Consider the following 12,314-nt stretch of genomic DNA (forward strand, 5'->3'; position numbering starts at 1 on the left):
TCTCTTCACAGTGCTCAGTTTTTGGTACTGGAAGTATAAATTTTGAGAAATTAATCTCAAGACTACATTGATAAAGTGGTCAAAATTGTGATTCCCAAGGTTCAAAATACGTTCTAAAATCATGCTTCAAATTTTGACTCGAGTGAGAATTAGCTTCATGGAATCCACCTGGTGTTATAGCCGCATGGTTAAGGTGCTTGCCTTTCACTCACTAGGTAACTGGTAGGTTCAGTATACCTTACAGACTAGGAATGATCAAGACATCTGAAATGTTCTTGGGGCCTTTGTGGGAAGAAGCAGTCTTTTGTGGTGTTGCATGGAGTTCACTGGAGACCACTTGCCATCTGCTAATATGATGTACTGGCACTGTAAATCTTCAACCTTTTTGACCTCTAAAGCACTGTTTTCAGTTGAATTTATGTTTACGATTATAAAAATGACGCTAAAAATAATTTGTTTGTGTTAGTAAAGATGCAAGCTTCAAAATACTGCAGATTATTTTTCCACAATCCATAGTTCTCTCAGAATGTTTCAAAATATTTGTCACAGTGGTGGTTGAAAAGGTTGAAGAAGTTAAGTGAAGAAGTACATTCTGAGTATGGCATTAAACAGTCAGCATAAATAATGGTCGTGCAGCAAGAACCAGTTGGAATTTGGAACAGTTACTGAACTATAACATGTGAGCAGTCTTACGATGTAAAACTGAAAACTGTAAAATCTTATGAAGTATACATATATGTTCACTTGATAAGTCCCATAAACAATACACTGTACACCACGCAAGGCTGTTTGCATCTGTGATAATTTTTCTGACGGCAGATGGCCTTTCTTTTACCAAGTAGTGACAAAGTATCACGTGTAAATGCTGTAACTAGCATAAAAGATGAAATATGAGCTCTGAGAAGCCAGCTATAAAGATCTTGATATGGCCACTCCAAATCTGGACAGATTGATCAGCTTGGATATACTTACTGTCCGTCGGTACCAGTTAGAGGATCAAGGTGCAAAGTAAGCAAAGGTATGCACTATACACTACACAGACTTGCATTTGTTTCTCCTGAAAAGTCGACTCTGCTTCTTGATTGAGTGAGGTACCAAGCAAGAAAACCAATGGGCTCTTCAGCTGAGATCAGTTCTTGTTTTCATGGGATCATCGAGAAAGGGGCATGATTCACGGAGAAAAGTCCCCAACGACTTTTAATCCACAGGGCACACTAGGGACAGGTTCAATCCTGTTTTTCGACAAGGAATTTGTAAATTCTCCAGTTCTCCTTGTATACATGCTTCTAGATGGCTAGAGGAAGATTTAGGGGTATGGTATTTAATACCTATCAAATAAATCAATAAACAAGCATTTCCTAACAGTTCGATTGGCCAGGATAAGTACAAAATGACCGTAATGAACTGAAACTTAAGCTAGAATTTTAACTTATCATGTGGTGAAGTCGTGCTCGAAGTTTTATTTGAATAGCAAAACCATTAGGGCAAGAAAATAGAAACCATTTTATGACACACTGACAGACACTCATGCTGGCTGGTTCTTCCACGGCTCAGGCTGAATGTGTCCCGCTCTGAGAAAGTTTAGCAGCTAACCTGTATTTGACACAAAAGTCATATGTAAGATGAGTGTTAAAACAAAAAAAAAGAAAAAAAAGCTTTTCACTTAGACGACAGTTTCCAGCATTATGGTGGGAGGAAACCCACAACCATCAACAGGTTGCTGACAGACTTTCCCACATATGTCCAGAGAGGAAGACAGCATGAGCTGGACATAGTATGAGACACAGTTTTAAACATGCACTGCCTGAAATCATTCCTTAATAAGACTGAATGTTTTACCTAGGCTTCCTTATTACAAGTGAATAATAAACAACTAAATAATTTAAACGTAGGTTGTAAGTATTGATATAATCCTCTTTATTAAATCATGTATTATATCTTTAATTTATGACTTTTGTACAACCAAGAAATTATTTAACATTATTATATAGTAGCATAGCATACAAAAACCCAAGCTTGTGAGAATCTGAAATGATACCAAATGAACCCACTAAGGATGAGAAACGCTGTAAGATTTGCATTAACTAATATGAAAAGTATATACTTTCTGTTAACATATAAATAAAAAAGGTTTAATTAATAGGCTTTAAGCAAAGTTAAACATGTAAATAAAAAAACACTTCAAAAAGCGCAACACTCAAAATGAATACATATTGCACAGCCTTTGTGTCTAAAAAAAAAAAAATGAAAACGAAAGAAAAAACTTTACACTAGCTTAACTAGTACATGCATATCTCAATTTTGACTCTGGCAAATGTAGAAATAAAATGAACATGCAAATCCAATATACGAAATTCTAATTCTAATTTAAGTTCTAAAAGTAGGCAGAGTAAAAAAAAAATGAAGTAAGCAAGTGAATCTATGTGTATCCCTTAACACAAATGTAACATATAAAATTAGAGTATTTTGACTAACAGCAGGAAGTACAAATTATTTCTGCTCAACAAAAGATAAAGAAAGCTGTCCTCCTAAGCTATAGAATGTAAATCTAGATATGATGATAGTAGGCTTAACCACAGTCTGCATATCTCTCAACGCATAATGCACTATACACATCCATGAAAGTCCACACAAACAGCACAGCGTTATCAAATACATCACTCAATGCAAATACCCTGTAATTGTTCAACAAAGCAAACATAATTACATGTACACATGTTATTAACATTTGAAAATGCTACATCATTCACATGCAGCTATCCAGCTGGAAAAAGGCGAGGTAATTATTAAAGTATCATAAATCAAAAATTTAACAGATGAAATTTGGTTTCTGCATGCAGTTACACAGAGGTCCTGGCATTTTAATTTGAAGTCTTTCCCACCTACTTCCAGGTGATTCACAAAGTTAATCAATGACTATTACACACATTATTCTGACAAAATGTGATCTGATGCTCCAAGTTACTGGTTAAATAGAACTATTCCTATCTGAAGTAGGGTAATAACAAAATACAAACAGTAAGGACTTCTGCCAAAAGGTCAAAAATTTTCTTTCTTTGTTCATTTTTTATTTTGAAGTAAACTGAGGGTTAGAGTGCTCCTTTGTGTAGATTCCTCTGGCAATGTTTGAGCAGGAGGTGGTCTGTTATGATTCCTTCACTGCAATATTTCTTATATTGTTTTTTATTGTTTTAAACACTTGTTAAAAATCTGTGCACTGTAGCAAGATGTTGGAAAGCTGCAGGTAAAAAACGTTGTACAGTACAAGTATTTGTTTACTGGTTGTCTCTTTACTATACACTACAGGTACTTCCAAAACTGCGGTCCATTACAGAATTAAGTGACATACATGTACATTCCTCCTGGGCAAGAACAGGAACACAGTGATGACAAGCATTACAGATTACATGATTATCTCCCTTAAAATTAGTTCACATCATCATTCAGGGAAACCCAACTGACTGACTTCTGATGTGGGATCAAGTACTGAAATAGCATGTGAGACTGCATAAACCACTAGCACTATTTTATCACTCTTTCTCATACCTTATCAATCACTAATATGTACACGTAAGTACATCAAAACCATGCATGTGTATTCCAAGGGAGACAATATATCTCGAAAAACAGTCTGTGCCTCGTGCAAAGCTGTCAAGCTGCATATATTGGAATGTTTAACTCTGAATGCTTACAGACAAGCCTAGGTCATAAGTATTTGTAATGCCGTGTCAGTGCTCTTCTATCTTCGCATTAACTAATAATCAAGACATTATCTTTGAGGTTTACAAGCACAATATGTATACAGCAGGATTACATGATCTACAACATCTGGCAGAAGTGTAAATCTCTAATAACTTTATAGAGTGTGATATAATGCATTTATATTTGATTTCAGGGTACACATATAAATATTGAGTCATTTTATTATAAGTATATTTGAAGTAAACTTGAATGACTGTGCCTCAAAAGATGTATCTCTGTATGTACAGGATGTGATCACAGACATTTGAAAAAACTTAGTATTTTACATCTGTACATGCTGTAAAGTTACATTTAAAGTATACAATACTGACATACAGGTAACTATAGTATATCAACAGCCAACTAGCTTTATACACATTTAGATAATAAATCCCCTCTCTAGCCATGTACACAGTACATAGTAATGCCTGTCATATTTGGACCATTGAGAAGGCTGGTACACCACGCTGAACAAAACTTGTTCTGAAAGCAATACATTAATAATCCAAAACTTAACAATAAAACATTTGTAAAAACTGACATCAGCTCACTGTCAAAATTCAGCTGAATTGTTTCAAATGCAGCCTTTAACCACAGCATACTTAAGTATAGAAAGGAAATACAAGTGCATCAAAATCTATTTTGATAGTAATACATCATTCTGGAGTTAAAACATTACAACAAAGACAGGTCTCTTTGTGACATCATGTCCTTACTTCTCTTTATAAGGTGGGGTGACAGAACAGAAATTTAAATTTAAACTAGGATCACACTAAATTTCAGATTTGTCTTTCACAATGGCTCCTGATGTTTACAGAATGAATGAACAAATTAATGCTTCAAGTTTAACATCGTTCTTAGCAATTATTCAGTCTAATGACGATAAGCTTGTTACAGAAGTGCAACCTAAAGGACTTCTGCCTGTGCTTTTGTATTTGATATTCTGTAATGATAAATTATAGGTAAATAGCGCCATATCGTTCCTCCAAAGTGACGTCGCCATTCGTCATAATGTCTGAACTCAGGAATGACATATTTCATGATCTGTACTTTTACACTTTACTAATACTTCAATGTGATCTAACATAAAATGAGGCATAAAAACATGTACATATACTACCACAGCAAACAAAACACTAATACAGCTAAAGCATACCAATATGCTATACAAAGTAAAACTACAAAATCATTATTAAACAATGAGCAAATTTCCTATACTGAATTCCTGTGAAGCCTTAAATAATTTGGCAAATTTTGGTATGGAAAAAAAGATAATTCTGTCAAAAGGTAGTCAGTTCTTACCAGTTTAAACAGCAAAGTTTTAAAATATGGTAAGGAAAATAAATCTGACTGACTAAAGAAATTTGGAATTCAAACTTTAATTGCCAATCCAGTATAATACATATCTTTGAATAAACCCAGAATGCCTTGCACCAAAAAATCAAGGTCAGCTTAATAAAGCTGAAAAACCCTTGAAACACTAAAGGCAAATACTTCACAATGCCCAAAGCCCACCTCTGATAAATTAGTGAACATCAACAGAGACTTGCATCACAATCTTTATTCAAAAGGTACATGTATTACATAACCATGGCAACCAGTATGTTATTAGGGCAAACCAGCAAATGTATCAGCACAGCAGATTATAAGCTTAGAGAAGCTGACACAAAAATCACGTATACAGTAAAATATCTACATTAGTTTTATACCTCACTGCAAGTGGAAAAAATAAGATTCCAGAATTAGCTCTATGAATTTGGGGTCAATTTTAGAAAGGTTTTGTATACGTGTAAAAACATTAAAAAGAATGGTTGGATTTGTTGAATGTATCACACCAGGGTATTTTTGTCTCATTTTCCATACAGGTATTGTATGGTTATGTAAGTATGTATGTACGAAATGCATATTTGAAAAAAAAAAAACAACACTAAGGCTCACATCAAATACATTTTAACATGGTTCAGTTTTCAAAACAGGTAAAGTTGGTAACTGTACAAATGACTATCCGGATAAGTTGGAAAATTGAAAAATTAAAATATACTGTACACTTGTTCAACATAGACATATCTAACAAGAGGTAAACATTAATTATGTACTACTAACATTTCCAACCATAACTATCAGGTAAGTTGATCAAGTACCTCCGGTACATACATGATCTGTTCAATGCCATCTATTTAAGGGGTCATGAAAATAACAAAACCCCTACATGCTTACATGTACATTTGAATAGAGAAAAACATTTTCATTTTATACAAAAATTTCCAAGACAATTCCCATAGCATTTCTTTTACTTGATTATTGAACATTTTTTGATACTCCAAAGATTTTTTTTGAACATCTGGTTTGCATATTGCATTCAAAATAATCTATGTTAAATCCGATATTTCTCAATAGAACAAATGGCTCGTGATAAAACTCTCATAACATTAATATTAAGACAAAAATGAACTATACCAGCATCAACAAGTTTATAATCATATTAAACAAGTCCACTGTTTTCACTGCCACTGCACTACAGCAATCCTTTTGGATTGGCTGTTTAAAAGCCAAAAGATATTATATGCCCATGGCTTCGTAAGTTTTGGTTATAAAAACCTCCATTCAAAATCAAAGTACCAAAATGGAAGGTTTTGTTGTTCCATAAGAATAGTTAACATACATGTACATATAATTAACAGAAACTTTAACTTCAAATCAGGAAATGACATACTGTAGTACGCATGAAAACTTTTTTATTTTCTAATTATGTTGTAATTTAAATGTGAATAAGGTGCGCCACGTAATTCTGCCCAAAGGAATTATCATAGTAAAATTATCTGTTAAATGTATCTATGGCCCAGTTTGTCATGGCTGAGCATCTTACATCAACCACTTCACCAAACACACTGTTTACCAAATTTTTCAGTGTGCGCATAATATCAGGCACAAAGAGATTTTCATGATTTGAATTTCAGACAAAACATTAAAGCTACATTTCATAATTTGTCACTGAATATCTTAAATTAACAGAAACTATTTCACACTGTTCAATCATGATTTTTACATCTGTCATTAAGACCATTTGATATTTTTGCTGGAAAGCATGCAACTAAACTGCCCAGCCAAACTATCTCTCAGATCCTCAAAACTAGCGTATTATTTCGTTTTCCTTATAAAGAGCACAGGAAATGACAGCACTGTATAAAATGGTGCATTTCCTGCATAAACCTTTCACATGTGCTATTGTTGAGATCACATAAATATGCAACTGGCCTTCTTTCTTTCCAGAGATGCTGCCTGAGAGACACAATTCCAAGCAAACCATGTACTACTCTTAAGCCTCAGCTGCCGCAACTGATGTTGCCTTTCTGGTGAGGAATGGTAGGCAGAGCACCTCAGGTCTTCGTTCACAGGACAAACCAATGACATGGACATCTCTGTCTCTATATGTCTGGACAGGAACACCCAGTGTTATCTAAGACATTAAATTCCTCACAATACTGTACACTGTAACAGAGAAAAATAATTACTTATATGTAAATAAACAAAACATACTGCAGGAAATAATACCTTTGTGCAATATTAATGGCACCTTTAGAAAATGAGGATATTGTTTGCTAGGGGTTTAATGTTACTATTAATATTCCTTAAGTCAAATTATAATAACGAGTTTATATTTATTTGTTCATTTGATTGGAGTTTTGACGTATTTCAAGAATATTTCACTTCTATGATGGCAGCAAGCATAATAGTAGGAGGAAACCGGCCAGAACCTTGGGGAAACCCTCAACTGACCACAGATTCCTGGCAGACCTTCCCACATATGACTGAAGAGGAGACGAGCATGAGCTGGACACATTGGTGAGAGGCTTCTGGGTCATTATGCCGCTCTGGCACGCTACCCACTAGGCCATGGAGGCTCCACAAAATTGTGATTATTTCACTTAAATAGCAGTACTGTGGATTATGAACGGAAGAACCCTAAAATGCAATACTGCAGATTATGAACAGAAGAACCCTAAAACCCTAACACCTCAGGCACCAGAATGATTTCGCTACTATAGTCCTTCAACTTTTTCACATCTTATCAAAATGCTTATTCAAGCATATTCAGAGGGCTTTATCCTGTGTAGATTTATACTTTTAAAGCCCAGAAATTGCCCCACCCAATCAATATAATTTTTTTCCCAATTAAAAAGGCGCATACATCATTTCATGTCTCCTTCATATGCGAAAAAGTTGAGGAATTAGACACAGCACAGTAACAGAAAGTAAAACATAAAATGTTGAATGTGGTCAGACTTCAGAGCACATGAAAGCATAAACCCAAAAAATCTCAACAGCTACAGTCAGTCAAAAGTTCACACAGTGTAAATGTACGTCCATAATTGTATAAAAGCATAACGCTGAGGTCTTACACTGTCTTTGTCTTTGTCTTTCCTTTCCCTGTCCCTTGGTCGTCGGCTGCCCGAGCTAGAGGAGGATTGGCTGCCTGGTGACCGTGGCTGGTTTGGCTGCTGTGTTCCTGATGGTGATTGTTGCTGTTGTTGTTGGTAAGCAGCAGCAGCTCTTCTGTCCTCTTCTTCCTGAAGTTTCAGGGCTAATTCATGACTGCAAGGTTCAAAGAGAGAGAATTCAGGTGACCAGGGGCAAAGGCACATCCTGGGTCCAAGCTGAACTGACCAACGTTCTCTGGTAATACATTGGTAATATGATACCACAGGTCACCCAAAACAACATCACAAACGCAGGAATAAACAACAGACTTCACAGGCCTTAGGCGACAAAGATTCCCATTAACTGATGAATGCAACTTCTTTCCCAGGAAGTTTCTGACATACGGGTATTTTATTTATTTATTTATTTGATTGGTGTTTCACACCATACTCAAGAAAACTTCTCTTATACGACGACAGTCAGCATTAGGTGGGAAGAAATCGCGTAGAGGACAGGAAAACCCACAACCATTCAGAGCTTGCTAGCTAACCTTCCCCTGCACGATCATCAAATAAGCCAGCTTGAGCTGGGCTTTAACTAACAAGTAAGATAATTTATCTGTCCGTCAAAGGCTAATTAAACTATACTCCACTTACTCAGACAGCTGCACTGTTGGCAGTGCAGGAGCACCTTGTTGTTGTTGTGGTTGCTGTGGATTCCAGCCTGCTTCTTGGTCCACTGTTAATTGTTGTTCTTGCTGTAGCGACAAGGCTACAAGGTAACTACAATGACAGCAAACAGAACTTTGGAAATAAACCACTTAACATGTGACAGTCATCAACCCTCAGTGAGAAAGCATGGCTAATGCAGCTGTTATAAATTACTTCACACGTGTATTACATGTAGGAGTAGCTATCTTTTTTTTTTATTTCCAACTAATTTAATTATGATCACCTTTATGTTTTTTAAAATGACTGTATTTGACTTCAATAGCTTATTCGTTTTGCTTTGCATCATTCTGAGTCGTTCCAATAATACCAAAAAGGTCTTTTGAAAGGATGCAGAACCGATGCTTATTGGCTGACAATGGAGATCTGCCATACCCAAAAGCCAACACAGGCTTGGCACAGCCTTGACTTGCCCATCTCTCACACCAGGCAATCCAAAAATGATTCCGTATCTCTTTAACTGTTTTTGTTTGTAAGGTAGAATCAGTTCCAAAAGTAACATTTTAAAAATTTATTAGCCTCTAAAAATGCACTATTTCAGACTATTTCACATTTTCAAGTCAAATATAGTACACACATATTCCACAAAAAAAAATAATTAACCAAAAGTAATGAAACAGAGATAAATATAAAGGGTAAATGTTACACATTTAATCACTTAGCTATAATCACATGTTGCTATCACCAAGTTCTTAAAGGTCACCACCAAAACAGAAAACAGGTTTTGTCCTGACAGATAGGTCTAACTTACTCTTGGTCTATTTGCTGATCACTGCCTGCAGGGATCTCTGAGACCACTAAGGGAGCTAACTCTGGTTTAGTGTAAGTGTGGAAGTTTGCATCCACAAAATGGCAATCTCCCTCTACATTGGACAATGTTTCCCAGACAACGTTAGACTCTGTGAGGAACCCTTGGTCTGTCACAAGAATAAATAATTCCCCCTGAAAAAAAAATACATTCATCCTTACTGATGGTTTTATCTGTTGCTGACTGACTAACTCACTGATGGATTTAATGATTAACACCATGTCCATGAATTGTATACTCATGACAGCGGTCAGGTTTATGGGTGGAGGAGGGCAGAGTACACCGAATAAACCCTGCATGACCCAGGACCACCACGATGTCATTTATTTATTTGATTCGTGAATATTTCATCTATATGACTGCAGCATTATGATGGGAGGAAACCGAGCAGAGCCCGGAGGAAACCCACACCCATCCGCAGGTTCCCGGCAGACCTTCCACACCCTCCCACAGAGGATGCCAGCATCAGCTGGACTTGAACTCACAGCAAGGGCATTGGTGAGAGGCCCCTGGCTCATTGCGCCATGCTGGCACACTAACCCCCTTTGTCCCTCGACCATACCCTGCCTACCCATTTAATGTCATCACGATATTTCAAAATACAAGGCGATCAAGCATTATATAAGCAAATTACTGACAGTCAACTCTTTTTTGTGTGTGTGTGTTGGGGGGGGGGGGGGGTGGGGGTGGGGGGGGGGGATGGAGGGCAGGCATACTACAAACTTCATACACAAAGAAAAGTGTAATCATGTATTTACTCCGGTAACCTTTGATTCAGAACAAAACTGTTGAGTTTTTCAAAGCTGAAGCCGAAAGGAGAGTTGGATTTGAAATAAGAGGCCTCACGGCTCAAGGGCCTGATCGTGATGAGTCAGTTCTTCAGTCATCTGGGCCAGCAAGCCGGTTATCTCTGTCTGAAGTATGACTAACTGGTTATACCAGTGATAATCACAAAAAGCCCACTAGGCAACAAATTTGACCAATATATTTCAGCTGTCTGAGGATTTCAACTATCACACCTCAGACTGACATACATGAATAATGTATGTTGCATTACCTTTCCATGTTCTTTAACCAAATAAAAAATAAATACATAAATAAATACAAAAAAAGACAACCAGATAGATATACAGCACAGTGATTGTTCCAATATTAATGTAAATCTATCAGGAGAAATTAACTGCATTGAAAGAATCCTGCCACAGGATGAACATGGGGAGTCAGTGTGGTTATTCCTGTGAAACACACAATTTTCACAGCACTTCACTATCTATATGTATGTATGTCAATAATTAACCCTATAAACCAAGAAAATACAGGAGCAGCTCTTCCCTTCTTAAATTAAGGTTTTAAATACAGGGATTACCACTGTGTATACACATTCAAATTTAAATATGATCCAATGACAGCAATAGTAGAAGCAGCAAACAGAAATGCCTCAGCCAAATGGAATCTTAACATTTCAACACGATATAGATGAATAAACATCCACAGATAAGCACCTCTGGTTTCTGCCCACCATCATCATTTGTGACCATCAAAACCTGAATTATCATGTGAAACAAGGAAGGTCAATGGCTGATCCTTGATGGAGCGACGTATTTGTTGCACACGAGTGGTACATATTGTGCATGAAATGGGTGGAGTGCTAAATATACATCTCCAGTTTACAAATCTACAGCCACATGTGTGAACTTGCACATATCACCAGCCATAATAAGCTGAAAACCATTCCACCGAAACAAAATACTACTTAACACGCCCATAAGTAAATGTTTTTAGCTTTTTCCGTATTTTTTGTTTCAGATAAGCATAGCATCATGTCGATACATGTATGTTTGTAATAAAACTGAATATATACTATGCCTGTTCAATTCAAATATAAAACCAATGGGATTTTAGTCCAGACTAAACCTTTATACAGTCCTCAACAACTGATCCATAATCTGAGACGTCAACGACTTCTTTGTTCCCTGAATTTTGTGGTCAAACAAATTAAGGCTCCTGCCTGGACAAGAGATAAGCACATCTGACCACTAAGACATCTGTCAATCATTTTAAAAGGTCAAGAGTTTGTAAGCTATAGGACACTACACTATCTCCATATCAAAATGTTTAGCACATCTCTATCCCTTCCATCTGAGCTTCTCCTTGGGATACAGGAGAACTGAGGGCTGTCGCCCATGTGCTGTCTATCATAAACAATTATGAGAAAGGGCTTTATAAGAGACACTACAGGAGCCCTGTTTGTATAAATCATTGATGAAATCCTCATGGCTGCCTCTGACAGAAGCTGCCAGGTCATGTGATTAAACAAGTGAGTCAGAAATAGTGCCAGGCCAATAACTGGAGAGAAGTCTTGGAGGGGGTCTAGAGGGGAGGGGTGGTGGTAATATACAGAGCATGTACAAAAGAGTTTTGAAAACAGAAACCAAAAGATTTATCACTCAAGATTACAATTTGAAAAAATCTCCAAAAATTCTGTAAACAAGATCAGGATACATCAAAATTTGTGAAAAATTGAACGAAAAAATAAAACACTTCACACTGTTAAATCAATATTTAATAGTAGAAATTTCATATACAGTGTCTACTGAAAATCTGAAGTTTCACATGTG

General features: G+C 36.4%; 1 protein-coding gene across 1 annotated transcript in view; it reads right to left on the reverse strand.

The window, feature by feature from the left end:
* Positions 1 to 4,589: 4,589 nt before the first annotated feature.
* The window catches only part of LOC135467913 (ubiquitin carboxyl-terminal hydrolase MINDY-2-like), a 53,543-nt gene continuing 45,818 nt past the window's right edge, over positions 4,590 to 12,314 (reverse strand). The window contains exons 7-10 of the mRNA XM_064745838.1: positions 9,640 to 9,830; positions 8,817 to 8,942; positions 8,142 to 8,334; positions 4,590 to 7,230 (exon numbers count right to left, since the gene is read on the reverse strand). Coding sequence (XP_064601908.1) covers positions 7,216 to 7,230; positions 8,142 to 8,334; positions 8,817 to 8,942; positions 9,640 to 9,830 — 525 coding nt within the window. The 3' untranslated portion in view covers positions 4,590 to 7,215. The remainder of the gene's footprint in view (positions 7,231 to 8,141; positions 8,335 to 8,816; positions 8,943 to 9,639; positions 9,831 to 12,314) is intronic.

The sequence above is a fragment of the Liolophura sinensis genome, chromosome 6 (genome assembly GCF_032854445.1).
Source record: "Liolophura sinensis isolate JHLJ2023 chromosome 6, CUHK_Ljap_v2, whole genome shotgun sequence".
Taxonomy (NCBI): Eukaryota; Metazoa; Mollusca; class Polyplacophora; order Chitonida; family Chitonidae; genus Liolophura; species Liolophura sinensis.